Source organism: Armigeres subalbatus, chromosome 2 (genome assembly GCF_024139115.2).
Source record: "Armigeres subalbatus isolate Guangzhou_Male chromosome 2, GZ_Asu_2, whole genome shotgun sequence".
Classification (NCBI taxonomy): Eukaryota; Metazoa; Arthropoda; class Insecta; order Diptera; family Culicidae; genus Armigeres; species Armigeres subalbatus.
The window spans coordinates 196,167,737-196,185,771 of record NC_085140.1 but is presented as its reverse complement, the minus strand read 5'-3'; the positions used below and the strand labels follow the sequence as shown (position 1 = coordinate 196,185,771).

The following is an 18,035-nucleotide window of genomic DNA, read 5'->3' as shown; positions in this document are numbered from 1 at the left end:
CCGTTTAAGACGAGTTAAGTAACCTCCATTTAATTCCTCCAATTATTTCGATATCTTTTCCTCTGCAAATTCGGAATGATCTCAAATATTTCTTGAAAATTTTCTTGGCAAATTCTTTGGAGCTCCTTGGAAAAATCTTCGGAATTTCCTCTGGAAAATATTCAAAAAAAAGGAACCCAGCGTTGTAATAATATGCTATTGAGTAATGATGAATCTTACAAATTTGAACAGCCGAGAGTATGTATAATTATCTGCGGCGTGACAGATGTTGAGTGTGCAATCGATTGTATGCAGGGCACGCACTTTGGTCGGATATCATGGAATCATGGCATTAATAAATTACTCATCAAGGTTGCCTCATAGAAGTTTGGTGTCTTCCACAAAGTTGTTGCATGATAAGTAGGCCTTCATATGGTGATAAAAATATAGTTCGGAACTCTCCCGCTAGGGTGGTTCTCCAGATAACTTTTTAAATGAGCATGATAGGATGATGATTTCTTCTGCAAAGTTTAAGAATTTTGTTTTATGAGTTTTATGTGAAGGAACCATCTTTGAAAAGGCTTGTGATTCTGAGATACAATGTCTTTTTTGTAAAAATGTGTTTTAATTCTCAAAATTTGTTTATTTTTGCTTAAGTTTGTATCTATGTACAATATTTATATTCGCATAATCTTTCTGTATCCCAGAGAGTCATATATGGTAGGGTCTGACCCGATTTGACCAAAGAACAACCTAAAAAAATGCCTTAATTATTGAAAAATATTTCAAATAGGGGAACTGTTCCTTCAATTCATACCATGTACCCAAATCAATACCACCCGAAAACAAAAGAATTGGTGCGCAAATTGTTTTATTTCTCATTTTGTGATTTTTCAGCATTGAGCACGCCTGATAACAACAAAACACGACACAAATTGATCCTAAATTGCCGGTTTTGCGAATGTTGTTGATATAGTAGCATGTTATTAATAACGGAACAGATACCCTATATAGAAAAATCGATTTATTTTCTCGACCTCCTATATCCTACAGAGATTTTATCTCGGACAGAATCTTTGGGTTGTAAAGAATGTAACGGAGGGGTATTTGGTAGCAGAAACTTGTCGTAACTCTGTAACGACCTATTATTTGTTTTTCACAGTTTCCAGTGATGCTTCATGAGAGCCCATTTTCAACGATCTAGTGCTCAAAGACAAAAATAGAAAATCATCAATTGCACTGACACCAGATGGTGTTTACAACAAATCTTATCAGACACACATTTTCTGTTTTTTATTATTTGCACACTCCTCGAATTAGGCATAGATTTGCGAACATCGTTAAATAATTTACGTTTTTATATAAACTACTCGGAGTTTTTTAGGAATAAGGATAAAATAAAAATTTCTTGTTTCGAAATACGTCCAGAGTATACGAACTTCAACTTCAAGGCAACTAAATCTGTAGCGCCTTTTAGTGATTTCTCAACAAAATTCCAGACCAATATATTTTAAAATAATTTTGCAAAACAACTAAAACGAAGCTTAAACGCGGCCCCGAAAGTGTAATGGGCCAAACACAATTGGTTGGGCCAAACTCAATTGATACGTTTGCGTGCGTTTGACAGTTTTTCCATGGGAAAACTGTCAAAACGCACGCAAACGTATCAATTGAGTTAACCCATAATAAACCATACACAATTGATACGTTTCCGTGCGTTTTGACAGTTTTCCCATGAGAAAACTGTCAAAACGCACGCAAACGTATCAATTGTGTTTGGCCCATAAGTGCTAATTATAATATGAATTTGTCGGCCTACTTTGATTGAATAATTGACAGGTTTCCATTACACCTGCGGAACTCAATAAATGTTAAGGCACTATGGAAGATTTACGGCAAGTTTCTGCAACCGAATTTGCGTCCGTTACAAGCCTTTCAAAGATGGTTCCTTCACAAGAGTTGATCATAATACTGAATTCTTGAACTTTGCTGAAGACACCACTATCCTATCATGCTCATATAAAAAGTTAGCTGAAGCGCCGCCCTAGCGGGAGAGTTCCGAACTATATGTTATCACCATATGATGGCCTACTTACCATGCAACAATTTTGTGGAAGACATCAAACTTCTACGAAGCAACCCTAAGGAGCTATTTATTAATGCCATGATTTCATGATGTCCGACCACAGTGCCACGCCAGCTTGTCCGAGACTAGGTCCGAGAGAACGCAAATTTAAAAAAAATGGTGTCGAATAGCAAAAATGTATTAGTGCTGGATTGCTCATATTTTAGAATCTTAATAATCACATTGATTTCGCGTTGGATTGATTTGAAACACTGTTTTTATCTGCTTGTTGTCAACATAACTGCGCTCACAATAAATATTTAGTCGCTTACCCAGATACCTATCTATTTATGAATTACATTCTCATCTAATCAACTATCCCTTCCCCGTGGCACTCACAAAGATTCAGAGGATTCCTCGGTCACTTATAGCAATGAGTGTCGAAATAAGTTTCCTCTGCTAATCCTAAAATTACTGAGAGGACGTGGCCGACATCGTTATTGGTCTTGAGCTTATCAAACTCCAAATCCCTTTATAGTAAGAATGGCTTTCTAATCCCAAGAAGACTTTCCAATCCCAAGAAGACTTTCCAATTGGGGGTCCCGTAGCGTAGTTGGCTACACGTTCGCCTTACAAGCGAATGGTCATGGGTTCGATTCCCAGCCCCTCCACCAAACCCTCGTCAGTCGCCGGATGCGCAGCCTATACGGTGGCGTATTGGGGAGCGCCCATACCGTTACGACTGCCTGATGACGACTGACAAATTGTTCTTCTCGGAGGCATTCCTCCACAGTACCTGGATAAATGGCAACCGAACAATGCGCAACGATCATTGAATTCACGACACGGACAAATGGACACAATGGACTCACGGTGAGATGGACCAGCAACGACAACAACAATGAATAATGGAAAATCTAAAAATAGATTCTGTGTGGATTCTGGCAGCAGAATACCACAGTAGATTTCGGCACAGTAGCGGTTAAGTAACACAAAGTGCCTACCAAATAAAGAAAGGAAAAAAAAAAAAAAGACTTTCCAATTGGTAAACTGTTTTCTTGTTTTTCTCGGCCAATTACGACTAGCATATGCGATGTGTACAGTCAATCAAACTAAGCTAAACTAAGCTATCAGCGGCGTGACAGATGTTGAATATGCTGAAAAGCCATTGGCGGTGTAATACCAAAACCTGTCGGTAATGGCGGCGATCACATCTAAGAATTTCCTTTCATTCACGAGAAGCGTCTAAAAACCCCGATACTTAATAACAACTACAAATGTTTACACTAAAAATTTTCTTCTCGGATACATCCAATTAAATGTTCTACTCACCAACCACTCTAGCTCAACAGCAACAACCCACAATTTGGGCCATGTTCACCGCACATCCATTCCAAACATGAACCCAGCAGCGGTTAAGGTACAACTGACAGCAGCAACAACGGTATCGAAGTGGATCATGCCCACAAACCTAACCTCACACAACCTCAAAAACCAGCTCGATACACATTTCAATTTAAATTCAACATTCATCAATTGATTTTTCTTTTCCATTTCTCTTTTTTTTTCTCTCCCCCTCGCCCGACTCGTACAGGTTGTGATGACACTCGTATCAATACCACTAATGGATAGAACCGGTCGACGAACACTGCATTTATACGGATTAGGTGGAATGTTTATATTTTCAATATTCATAACGATATCATTTTTAATAAAGGCAAGTTTCTCCATTGTTATTACCAACAACCTACATATGAATAGCATATATAATAATATACAAACAAACAAAGCTCTGGAATTAAAAAAAAAGAACGGAGCTGCGACCGGATGATGTTTGGTTGGTACTAAAGTGCTACTAACCAGAACAACCGAACACATCATCCGCGAGCTAAGCGATAGTCATTTGCCCTTTTGCGCGACCAAAATGGAAAATTGAAAAAACACCCACAAATTAATTGAATTGAATCCATGTCTTCTGGGGTAGACAGTTCACAGAAATAAAGATAAAAAAAACTGAAAACAGAACGTGTCTTGAGGGAGGGTGTAATTTTCATAAATATATCAAAGACAGAACCAAATTATAGAAATATGAGTTGATTTAACAATTTGGAACTACAGTTGAAAGACAGAATTTTCTAACAATAACTCGAAAACGAATTCCATCTAACAATGTTTGAAAACATGTCTTCTAACAAAGCTCAAAATAATTTCTTTTCATGATTTCCTCATTATTTATTCATGTTTTAGAATAAATAAATCTTTTATAATCGTTTAGTAATCGTTTTTGATATATTTATGTGAACACCGTTTTCGCTCAAGACACCTGGATCCGTTATAACTGTGGCAAAACCACTTTAAAGCGTCCCTTGAATTAAGGTTTAGCCGTACTTCAGCCGCACGAGTGGTTGCAGTTGGGGACATACATTGGTAAGGGGGGCAAATGACATCGCTAATTAATTGAATACTTGTCGCCAAAACGCTCTCACTCGCATCGTTCTGTATGTTTGTCTGTTCTCTATCTCTCCCTATCCCTGTTTCAATAGTTCGAGGTGAAATTTATTGCCCTTCGCGATGGTGTTTGCATGCGAGTGTGTATTGCGGTTGATAGTTTTGAACTAATAGATTGCTCCTACGTTTGTAGTAAATAATGTGTGTGGGGGTGGTGGACGCGCGCTGTGGATGTGATCGTCCGATGGAGCTTTCGGTCGGTCGGTTGGCATATTCTTCTTTTGTGTGGGCATATGGACACATATTGGTTGGAATGTTTGCGGTTACCCGGAATGTAAAACACAGGCCAAATGGATGATAATAAATGGGCTGCAGTAAATTTAAACGGTGTTACACCATTCATTGTGAGGGAACATTGTGAGGGAACTTTTTTTTTGCATAATATTTCACGAGGACTTAAATAGCATTAAAATAATTTTCTTCGTGTGCCATAGTTCTTACAAGTATGGGAACTATTCCCTTCCAATGCAATGTTTATTGAAACTATTTAGAAGTTTCCATGGCATATCTAAAAAAATCAAACACGTTTATGATTTATTTACGGATGCGCTGATTTTCATCCGTTGTTAATCCTTTTATTACACGTTTTATACATTTAACATTTTGAACGGCGCTTCTACGATTATTTACTTTGCATTGAAATTGAACAACGTTTCAATAGAATCATCCTTCAACATTCATCCTCAAAGGGATCGACTGTTCACGGTGTTTCAAATCAAAAGAGAAACAATGTCACGAGTTTTAACTATTTTGTGTTATTTGAGAACAGTTCGTTGTTCTTGTTCATCTGTTCTGTTTTCTACTAAATCTAATAAATATCCACAAAACACTGGCGGCCCTAATCAATTATCCACTTTCCGCCTCTAACATCGGGGGCATAAATTTAATAGAGAGAATGTTTTGCCTAATCGAATAGGAAAAAAAATCCATACCGCACTGGTAAAATTTCCCGAGAAAAAAAGTTCCAAATCCCGACCTAATATTTCATCTCATCGACAGCATGCCCACGGCAACTCGCAACTCAAGCCCAGACAGGCCGGGGATGGGAGGCCAGGTGCTTCCAATTCGATGATAGTTAAATAATAATAACAACATCAGCGATCAAGCGATATCGAATTTTGCACTCCAGGTGAAAATATGCCAACCATTGCAAAATTGAAAAACAAAAGCACACGTACACACACATACACACGAGTCCGCATGAGAAACCATCCGACCGACGACGATCTATCGACAACAATCATCGTCAGAGTTCGCCACACCCCTCCCACCACCGTTGCCATTCCGACCAGCCGAGCAGTCTGCTGTTTTCCGGGTTTATGAATAAATTTCACCTCGGCGAGAGCGTTGTGGCGGCTATACGTATGCTAAGTTTGGTATTTTTTTCTGTTCGGTTTTTGACACTATACTAAGCATATAAATATAGATGACTGTACCTATCTTTTCCCCCTCCTGCTCGTTGTCTGTCTGTTATTCCTAACAATTATTTATCTTTTTATTAACAACATACCTTTTGCATTCCTTTTCCCTTCTGTTATTGTTATTGATGTTTATAATGTTGTTCGTATGTTTGTTTATTGATTCAGTATTATATGCATAAATATTTGAATGGTTTTTTAATGGTGATGCGTGATTTTGTTGTTTTCCCATAGGTTTATCCATTTTATACTATTGACCGATTTTAGACTCGTAAAAGTGTAGCATTTCTTAGCGTTGACGATATATAGAGCATGTGCAAGGTTAATTTTTACTTTTTTTTCATAGAAAGTTTATTTATTCATTCTCATCCGTCGGGCGCAAATTCATTCAAAAACAGATTTCACTAAACGATGTTGATGCTATCGCTTGCAATGCATCCATTCCGTCCAAAATGTATCATGCTATAGAGTTGTAGTTGCAAGCAGTCTACGTATAAGGTATGTTTGGTGTATGTGAAAAAGCTAAACTTTAGTCACGCGATTTCCTTTTGAGCTCGCTTTCATTTTCCATGTTCAGTTTACTTGAAGCTTGAAAGAGTGATCGAAAAATAATATAAGAAGACTCTATATATACATTGAAAACAAATTGAACATCTGGAACATTTATTTATTGAATATTCAATTTTTTAAATGATTGAGATTTTTATGACATTAGTTGACATAAGGTAATTTAATGGAGAAAATTTACAAATATTCTTCTCGAAGCACCTATAATCCATATTTAACATTTGTTTCCTACAAATAAAAACAAATGTTAACCACTACCGGCTGCCTGACCCAGCCGAACAATGTTAAAAACAGAGATCAATATTGGAATATCAACTGTAAGGGAGACTGGGGAGATTTCCGATGTATCACAGCCAAAATAAAATAAACATACGCGATTTCCAAACCGACTTTATAAAAATTATAGTATTTAACTTTACTAATGTATGACAGTCCTTAAATTATTGTTGTTATTGATACACAATCAATTTTTTAGAGTGCTGTCAAAAATCGACATTTAAAATAATCGGGGGGAAATTGATTCCTCGCCAAGAACTTGCTTTGATAAAATAAGAAAGGCGCCCTCAAATTTTTTAAATATTTTTTCTTTGAAATACCCGGAATTTTCAAATTGCTGTTCGTATACATGAACGATTTTTTTATTGAATTCGACAGCACATGCAATTTCAAAATTTGGGGAGACTTGACCCCTGATATCTACGCAATAAATAATTTTAAATAATAATATTTTCTGCCAACCCTTCATCAAATCTGTCAAATCTACGAAAAAAAAATAGAAGCCTGAGAACAGATTTATAATTTTGAATTTTTTGCCGATTTTTTGAATGGGTGACTAATGGGGGATCGAGTGTCCCTTTATTGAGGCAATTACTTCAAATCTAAATATCCTAAAACTTTGATGGAATTTTGACATTTTCATCAGTACAGATCATTAAGCATATTTATGGCTTTGTGCTGTGAAAAAACGAAAGCATTTGTTCATTATGATGAGAAGTTGTTCAAATTTTGCGTGGCCAATAAAATAATCTTTGGGAAGGTCAAAACATACAAACCGCCTTGCAGAATAAATAAGGCTGTCAATCCAAAAAATAACTCATCACATAAAGGTCATTTGTCTAGAGGATCTATACTAAAAAATACGCAAGAACAAAACTACTTTTGTTCTCGATAAAACAGGGGGTGATCAATTCTCCCCGGGTGGTCTGAGTTAACTACCCGGAATATATGAATACAGCCAATATATATTAAGTAATTCCTTGTAAAACCGATTACGACTACGATCTCCGATTTTTGAATATTTAGACAAATCATTCCTTTCCAAAAAATCGTATTTTCTGTATTTTGGCAGTAGGGTAGAGAATCAAAAAATCAAAGCTATAGCGGGAGTTTTTTTTAAATAAAACAACGAAGGACTTCACAATCTATTTCAATCATTTGAAAAGGTCACAAAACATTTTATTTTCATTTTTCCATTGCTAGGGTCTTTAAAGGCAGATTTCTCTTATATTTTTATTCTTTCAACTGCACATAACATATCCAGAAATTTGAGATGTGGGACAAGCCATTCCAGAGATATAATTTCTCCAAACACACACGACGCGATTCTATAACTTGGCGACTGCGACTCTGTCGCCGTTGGTATGGAAGCGTATATGGAACTTTTCCTGCAGCCCCGTTCCGGCGATGAAATCGCTTAGGTCTGTGGGAGCCTTAACCAATGGCGGTAACTTCGTTTTTCGGCCTACGGCAAGATTTCGCTTCTGAGGCAATAGGCACATGTCTATCAAGCAAACTTATTTTCTTGAATACGAGATGTTCAAGATACTCCAAAACGTTCTCAAGTTCATCCCAGAGTATCTAGCCAAGGCTCAACCAAGGCTTTTTGCAGAACAATTCGTCTGCATATACCCAATCTGGCCCAATAGGCACACGCGCATCATATAAACCCATTTTTATTAAAAACCAGATGTTGGAAGTACTCCAAAACGTTCTGAGCAGTTATTGGGTCTTTCCAAAAAGAAGATCATGTGATCCATAGAACCATATTGGATAATCATTGAACGCCTATTTTATTCAAATGATCAATAAAAGTATATTTCATTTCTAAAAGGAGTAAATAGATTTTTCGTTACGCGTTTTGACCTTAAGGCCTGTACTCCAATACTTGGAATTCTTGGATGGCCTGAACATGCCTTCAATACATATCCAAATTGGCTCAAATGATCACCAAGAGCATGTTGCATTTCTAAACGGAGCAAACAGATCTTTGGTTAAGCATTTTGGCCTTTAGGCCTGTACTCCAATTCTTGGATTTCTTGAAGGGCTTGGAATGGAACGCATGTTGAAGGTATGTCCAAATTGGTTCAAGAATCGCTACAAATATTGATGTGCATGTACCACATCAAAAAAGCTGAAAACCTAAACTCCAGGGTATTTTTGGAAGGTTGTACCTTACTTAGCAAGTAAATATGAACAATAAATAAATAAATAAATAAAAACATGTGAAATAATTAATCCATTTAAGGTCTTTGTATTGCTATTATTATGTGTCGTATTTAAAAGTGTCCACACATCGATGAATAAAGTAAAAAACTCATGATATAAGCAAAATACTTTTTACGTTATATTATTTTGCCGGCACCAATAAGTGCCGTATAAGATGGTTGAGTTGAGTGTACCATCATGGAGGCGCATGGTTGAACATTAGAGCGATTCAAATTTTGACTTTTTCGTTATTTATTATTATTTATTCAGACTAAGGCTGAAGTGGCCTGTGCGGTATATAAGAGTCTTCTCCATTCGGCTCGGTCCATGGCTACACGTCGTAAACCACGCAGTCTACGGAGGGTCCACAAGTCATCTTCCACCTGATCGATCCACCTTGCCCGCTGCGCACCTCGCCTTCTTGTGCCCGTCGGATCGTTGTCGAGAACCATTTTCACCGGGTAATTGTCCGATATTCTGGCTACGTGCCCGGCCCACCGCAGTCGTCCGTTTTTCGCGGTGTGAACGATGGATGGTTCTCCCAACAGCTGATGCAACTCGTGGTTCATTCGCCTCCTCCACGTACCGTCCACCATCTGCACCCCACCATAGATGGTACGCAGCACTTTCCTTTCGAAAACTCCCAGTGCGCGTTGGTCCTCCACGAGCATCGTCCAGGTCTCGTGTCCGTAGAGGACTACCGGTCTAATGAGCGTTTTGTAGATTGTCAGTTTGGTACGGCGGCGAACTCAATTCGATCGGAGCGTCTTGTGGAGTCCAAAGTACGTACGATTTCCAGCCACTATGCGTCTCCAAATTTCTCTGCTGGTGTCATTTTCGGCAGTCACCAGTGAGCCCAAGTACACAAATTCTTCTACCACCTCGATTTCGTCACCACCGATGCAAACTCGCGGTGGGTGGCTCACATTGTCTTCTCTTGAACCTCTTCCTATCATGTATTTCGTCTTCGACGTGTTGATGACTAGTCCGATCCGCTCAGCTTCCCTCTTCAGTCTGATGTAGGCTTCCTCCATCTTCTCAAAGTTACGTGCCATAATATCTATGTCGTCGGCGAAGCCAAATAGCTGGACGGACTTATTGAAAATTGTACCACTCATTAATCCCTACTCTTCGTATTACCCCTTCCAAAGCGATGTTGAATAGCAGACACGAAAGACCATCACCTTGCCGTAACCCTCTGCGGGTTTCGAAGGGACTCGAGAATGCCCCTGAAACTCGAACTACGCACATCACCCGATCCATCGTCGCTTTGATCAACCTTATCAGTTTATCCGGAAATCCGTGTTCGTGCATTAGCTACCATAACTGGTTCCGATCGATTGTATAATATGTGGCTTTGAAGTCCATAATTAGATGATGTGTGGGCCCTCCTTAGCCGTGCGGTAAGACGCGCGGCTACAAAGCAAAACCATGCTGAGGGTGGCTGGGTTCGATTCCCGGTGCCGGTCTAGGCAATTTTCGGATTGGAAATTGTCTCGACTTCCCTGGGCATAAAAGTATCATCGTGTTAGCCTCATGATATACGAATGCAAAAATGGTAACCTGGCTAAGAAACCTCGCAGTTAATAACTGTGGAAGTGCTTAATGAACACTAAGCTGCGAGGCGGCTCTGTCCCAGTGTGGGGATGTAATGCCAATAAGAAGAAGAAGAAGAAGAAGAAGAAGAAGAAGAAGAAGAAGAAGAAGAAGAAGAAGATGTGTGGGCACGTTGTATTCGCAGCATTTCTGCAGTACTTGGCGAATGGCGAACACCTGGTCCGTGGTGGAACGTTCGCCCATAAAACCCGCCTGGTACTGCCCCACGAACTCCCTTGCAGTTGATGCTAGTCGAAGGCATGAAATTCGGGAGAGTACCTTGTAGGCGGCGTTCAGCAATGTGATTGCGCGGTAGTTGCTACAATCCAGCTTATCGCCCTTTTTATAGATGGGACACACGACACCTTCCATCCACTCCTGCGGCAAAACTTCCTCCTCCCAAATTTTGGTAATGACCCAGTGCAGCGCTCTAGCCAGTGCCTCACCACCGTGTTTAATTAGCTCTTCTGGTAGTTTGTCCACCCAGGGGCTTTGTTGTTCTTCAACCGGCCAATCTACTCCTTGATTTCCTGGAGATCCGGAGCCGGTAAAATTATGTCATGCGCGCGTTTCCCAGGTCCATCACCATACCGCCATCTTAGTCTGCCATCGCCATTCAGGTGTTCGTCGTAGTGCTGCCGCCACCTTTGGATCACCTCACGCTCGTTCGTAAGAAGGTTCCCGTTTATGTCCTTACACATATCGGGCTGTGGCACGTGGCCCTTACGTGAACGGTTCAACTTCTCATAGAACTTTCGTGTGTTATTAGCGCGGTACAGTTGATCCGTCTCTTCACGGTCTCGATCTTCCTGCTGGCGCTTTTTCCTCCGGAAAATCGAGTTTTGTCTTTTCCACGCCCGATTATATCGTGCCTCGATCGCCCTCGTGCAGTGTTGCAGCATTCTCACCCATGCTGCGGTTGCGGTGCTACCAATGGGGGATCGAATATCTCTCCAGCCATCTTCAAGAGACGCTGCGCCTAGCTGCTCTTCCGTTGGAAGTGCCACTTCCAGCTGCTGTGCGTATGCTTGGGCTAGTCTACCGTCTTGTAGTCGCCCAATGTTAAGCCGCGGCGTCCGACTTCGACGCGTGTTGTACACCATCGAGAGTTTTAAACGCAGGCATACTGCAACGAGGTAGTGGTCGGATTAAATATTCGCACTGCGGTAAGTTCGTGATGTCGGAGAAGAATTTACCGTCGATTAGAACGTGGTCGATTTGGTTTTCCATTTATTGGTTAGGTGATCTCCATGTGTCCTTGTTGTAAATTTTGGCGGGGAAAGAAGGTGCTTCGGACTACCATTCCGCGGGAGGCTGGCCGTTATGCATCGTTGGCCGTTATCATTCGATACGGTGTGCTGACTATCCGGTCAGATGACCGGTCTCTACATTTCCTCTCTTCCTACCTGTGCGTTCATGTCACCGATGACAATTTTGACGTTCCGCAGTGAGCATCCATCGTATGTCTGCTCCAGCTGTGCGTAGAACGCTTTTTTCTCGTCGTCGGGTCTTCCTTCGTGTGGGCAGTGCACGTTGATGATGCTATAGTTGAAGAAACGGCATTTAATCCTCAGATTGCACATCCTTGCGTTGATTGGCTGCCATCCAATCACGCATTGGCGCATCTTACCCAGCACTATGAAGTCGGTTCCCAGCTCGTTGGCGGTGCCACAGCTTTGGTAGAAAGTAGCCGCTCGATGCCCGCTTTTCCACACTATCTGTCCTGTCCAGCAAATCTCCTGCAGCACCATGACGTCGAAGTTGGGGAAGCCGCTTATTCAAACCTCCTGCCTCGTCGGAGGGCCGTCGTGTCAGGGCTGTTAAGCGTCCCACCTAACACCAGGACTTGGGCTTGTGCGCTTTGAATGGCACACGGGCTTTGGTGGGGCCTACTTGCGGATACATGCAGCTTTTTATAGAGGTTTAACACGGCCCACTGTCAAACCCCACCACATCTTAGGCAAGCCCCACAACTCGCAAATGGCCTGGGTAGGGATCGTCAAGCCCTTGGACATAGTCCCTGCTGCCCACGACTTTTTTTCCTCCATGCTTAAACGATGACATTTGCTGTTTTATTAATCCTCCCAAATTTTTAGCTAATTTGGATGTAACTAGACTGAGCACACACAGTTTTAAGTTTGTATGAAAATTACTATAAAAACAGTAACTTTTGTGGAAAACCGTTCCGCAACGTTGCTCGTTAACCTCTAAAAATATATAATCACGTTGGCATCATAGAAAATTTTGCAACATCATGGAATTTGTAAAGCGAATGTAATGTAATTGTAACTTATTCGGATGTTTCATCCGAGAACCCTCAAAATGTTTCTACGGAATACGACTCAGGGATAATTTCCCTTACACTTTCTTCAACTTCATGTTCGAAAGTTATTCTAGCACTTCTCGCTGAAGTTTCTCTTGATTGTTGTATGGAGTTCTCTCACCCAACAAAATATGACTTCAGGAATGTGTTTATGATGTCCTTAATTATCACACGTATTTAAAATAAATTGCACACTTCTGTGAGGTTTCGCGGATTTCTAAACAGCAGAACTATTTGTTAAATAATTTTACTGACTTTTAGGTTATTTTGACAAATGAACAGCACAGAATTTGTAAAATTTATATCCAGCAATTCTGCTGTTGAGGGTTCGATGAAACTTGTTTCTTAGATTGTGTGGAGATCCTAGAAATCAGAAATCAGAATGGAGATCCTAGAAATCAGAAAGAAGTTTGCAAGTAGAATACTCAAACGATAAAACGATCGAATTGAAGGATACGTTTCAAAAAAATCTTGAAGTGATAAAGTGTGAAGTAAAGGTAGGCTTCATCGCTGAAATCAGACAAAAAATCAAGTGAGGTTTCAACACGCCTTACCCTGCGGTAATATCGCCTTCCCATGGTTCAGGTTCGGTAAAAATAATACGCCGAAAAGAAGCCTTGCTAATAAAGCTGCAACATTTGGTCAACCATCCATGATGTGTCTGCAAGTTGTCTCCCGGAATTTATCAAGGATTTGTCTCAGGGTAAATATTTGATCCGTCGTTGATCAGCCCTCACGAAAACCTGCTTGGTATTCGCCGACGAAGGGGGTCTCAATCTGTTGAACAGAATACGGGACATAATTTTGTACACTGAATTAGGGAGGTTATTCCTCGGTAATTGCCGCACTCCAGTCTGTGCCCTTTCAAAGAGAGGGCAAATTAGGCCGTCCAACCAGCTAGCAGGCATTTCCTCGGCTTCCCATATTTTCGACATAATATGGTGCAGAACTTCAAAGCTGCTCGCTGCCATGTTTGAGAATTTCATCCGGGAGCTGGTCCCTCCCCGCAGCCTTATTGTTTTTCAACTCTTTAACAGCTTTTTTAACTTCATCTAGTGTAGGCGACTCCACAGCTTGTCCATCGTCGCTAATATTTATTCGGTTCACCGATCCACCGTCACTTCCACTATTCAACAGTCTCGAAGTGTCGCTTCCACCTGGCACCCACTTCGGTCGGTCAGTAAATTCCTTTGTTGGTCGTTGCACATGACGGGAGATGGCGCTGTCTTTTTCCGTATGCCATTGACAGACTCCTAAAACCCCCGCATATCTTTCTGCTCCTTTTTTTCCTGCGCCTCGCTAATCACTTGTTCTTCATACTTTTCTTCTTAGTGCGGTGGGTTCGTTTTTCGGCTGCTCTTGCTTCCTTGTATCGATCTCTATTCGACCGGGTACTCGACACCAACATCCGGCTTCTGACAACGTTCTTCTCGTCTGTCACTCTCTGACACTCCACATCGAACCAACCCGTCCTCTGTGTCGCCTCTGTGCAGTGCCTACCACTTCTCGCGCTGTTGTGCTCACCACTCCATGGATCAACTCCCACAGATCGTTGATGTTGTCGCTAACGTTGATTGCACTTATCCGTTCGTCGAGCATCTGGCGGTACTTAGCCAACAATCGCTGGATATTGTAACGCATCGTTCCCTGTGATCTTTCGTTCGATACAGTTGACAACCGTGATCGAATTTTACTGACAACGAGATTTCATGGCCATAGGGGATAGAATTCCAACGATAATACTCGTATTCACAATTTTTGGAAACCATTTCAGAAAGTGGACCCCTGCTCTATTATCAGCATAAGAAACATTACGATGGTGTTTTTCACTTGCTCGACGTTTCGATAGACGGGTTGTGACTTTTTTCATGGCCTTTTGTAAGACGATAAACCTACGACCCTCAAAAAGGCCATAAACCATTGGCCGGAACGACGGGCAATTAAAAAATGATCGTCCTGATTCTTCAGACTGACAAAGTCAGCTTCCTTGTATAAAAACTTTTTCCAGTCGAAAAAAAAACTTTATTCCAATTGCTGATGGGGAGGTTGGCGATATGCTGCAAATAATCCCATTTTGGTTTCATTGGTTGATGAGGTTTGTTGTTTCTTATTGTTCGGTTTATATTTGGTTTCTGTCATCCATTTCTTTTCAGTTGTGGGGTAGGGCAGTTCAAATTTCAAAAATGTTCGAAAATTCCAACTCCCATATGTCTATTAGCATCATTTTGATAATATAGGAGTCCTGGCAAAATTTCAGGCAATTTGGTGGCCATTTAGGGGTGGCGCGAAGTCAATTTATGTTTATATGGAAATTTGTATGGAAAAAACTTAACTCTCCCTACAACTGTCAAATCGTGATGAATTCAAGTAAACATCCCCAACCTCCCTTTTTGAAATCTATATAAATGAAACCTGCAGATAACACATTAGTTATGAGTAGATTGAACGATTCTATTGACAGTGTGAATATGAGATAAATGGCTAAAATGGTGTGATTAGCCTCAACGTAGTAGTGGAAATCTAAATCAAAATTAATGAGTTACCCACTGGTTGAGCTCAAATAGATTCCAAAAATTGAGGTTGGGGATGTTTATTTGAAGTCATCACGATTTAAGAGTTGTAGGGGGATTTGAATAAATTTTAAGTTTTTCCCATACAAATTTCCATATAAACATAAATTGACTTCGCGCCACCCCTAAATGGCCACCGAATTGCCTGAAATTTTGCCAGGACTCCTATATTATCAAAATGATGCTAATAGACATATGGGAGTTGGAATTTTCGAACATTTTTGAAATGTGAACTGCCCTATTGTGGGGCTACCCTATCAGGAGCTACGACCTCGACAACAGAAATTGTTATAAACTAGCCTTGCATAAGAGATAAAATCCCAAAAATAATATGCAAAATACTACATGCATAACATACTCTGTTATTACAATACCAAACGCATCACAGATTACTATTCGTTTGGTATTAAAATACCTAAGCATGTTATGCATTTTGGTGTTTTACCTCTTATGCAAGGCTAGTTCATAACAGAGTACGGTATCAATAACAGAATGAGGTATTATTGAATTTATTTCTCTTAATCGTGAATCGTACTTCTTAGCTCCACGAGCTGTAGCCACATGTACGGCGTATTTTCCTCCAGCTGCTTAATCCTTTCGGTGAAATTTTTCCAAATGTCTCTTTGGGTCATTTCATCCTCGATTCGCTTTCCTTCGGATAACTTCCGAATTGTTGTGTTCCTTCTTCAAATCAGCGCGGAGACTATTCAGTTCTGGTGCTGGTTATCAGTATCGACAGGGGGAATGGACGGCGCAACTGTGTAAACACGTTTTCCATTTTGGGAAACTAGAATCCGTTGGACAGAGTCTAACGTAAAATCCTTGCTTCTCATTGTTCTCCAACTGTAGAAGTCTCCTGGCATCTGGAAAGGTGATATTCGACAGCACCCACTATATCCCTTGGCTCTGCAGCATGTGGAGTTTCTTCAAACTGTCAGCAAGCGGAGCCCGTTGAAACACCTTATGCCATTCCCAACAACATTGGTAAAGCGCTTATACAGAAATCACCTTCTTCGGCTGAAAAACTAGTTTATTCGGCTTTAATTATTGTTTGTTGTGTTGATGATTCACTACATGTGACATGTGACTGACGACACATTTCCCGATTGCTTTGATTGCTAATAATATGGCTGTCATTTGTGTTTCACATTAAGCCTACTTTAATGGTTTTGAAGCAATTCAATATTTCTCGCGCTTAGGATCAGGGGCGTAACTGCATTGATCGGTTTCTCTTCGTCGATGTTTTCTTCTCATCAATGCAACAAATTTTAGTGATAAATGACGGTTGAATCTTGTCCCAGATGCATCAATCACAGTTGTAATTTCAAATCTAGTTGAGTTATTGACGGTAGAAAAATTGATAAAGAGAAATCAATCAATGCAGTTACGCCCTTATGATCCTAAGCGCGAAATTTGCTTTATATAGCAAACAGCAAGTGCTGTTTCACTACCACACCAGCATTGCTTAGTGTGACCAAAAAAAAAAAACAGCACCGGAAACATTGTATTGGATCGGGGTAATAGGAACAAGTGGAGACCATCAAAAAGCAAAAAAGATGTCCCATGTATATGGAAAATCTTATGATATTTATACAAGTGATATAAGAACTAAAAGGCTGATGACAACCATGTTCCATTTAGGCTTCCATACCAACGGCGACAGAATCAAAGTCATCAAGCGATAGAATCGCGTCAAGATTGGCGCATCGCTTGTGTTTGGGGGAACCTTAAATCATATTTCGCAATTTTCTTAGGTACGAATTTCTCAAAAACCTTCACGAGGAATTGTTTCAGGGAAGATCCCTTAGGAATTCTTCAAGCAAAGCAGCTTCCTGGCTATTTACATTCAAAACTCTCTTTTGGATTCTTCCAGTAGTTTTTTATTAACTCGACTTAACTTTTATGACAATTGATAACAATGTATTTTTGTAATGTTCGAATGAGACGTTCGAAACTTTTCCCAGAGAAGCATAAATAACAGCAAACGTAAATGGGAGTGTAGTCCTAGCTGTGTAGCTCTCCTCCCGAACGACATTATAGTAATCAAAACCAAGTGTCTACAGGAAATGAAAGTTACGGTGAAAACATTCAACCATACAGAGAACAAAAAAGCAACTCAACTTGCATGAATTAACAATCTAAATCAATTTCGTTCCAGCCGGAACTGCTCGGAAGCGAAAATAGTTTATTCGATATGACAACATTACTTGTCGCGAAGGAAATTATTCCGGCTTGACACGCAATTAATAGGCACAACAAAAACCGCCCAAGCCCACAGTTAGCCAAACGATAGCAACATTAAACCCCCAACATCAGTTACCCACTTGCAAGTACAGTTTGCGTGCAGAGTCGGGCTAACCTCGAGTTTAATTAAAAACAATACCCATGTTGCAACCTTCTTGCGGCAGTAGGAAGTGTCCCGTGAGTCAACTTTTCTTATTGGTAGGTGGGTCATCTGAACTCAGGTCACTCGGAAGTCCTACGGTGTGAACTGATTTTATTAGTACAAATTCCTAAGTCATACA

The 18,035-nt window shown here is 40.4% G+C and overlaps 1 protein-coding gene across 3 annotated transcripts in view; it reads left to right on the top strand.

Moving 5' to 3' along the window:
• LOC134211462 (glucose transporter type 1) overlaps positions 1-18,035 on the top strand; it is a 519,077-nt gene that overhangs the window by 333,155 nt on the left and 167,887 nt on the right. For all 3 annotated transcript variants that reach the window (XM_062688339.1, XM_062688340.1, XM_062688341.1), the window contains exon 14: positions 3,639-3,761. In XM_062688339.1, coding sequence (XP_062544323.1) covers positions 3,639-3,761 — 123 coding nt within the window. The remainder of the gene's footprint in view (positions 1-3,638; positions 3,762-18,035) is intronic.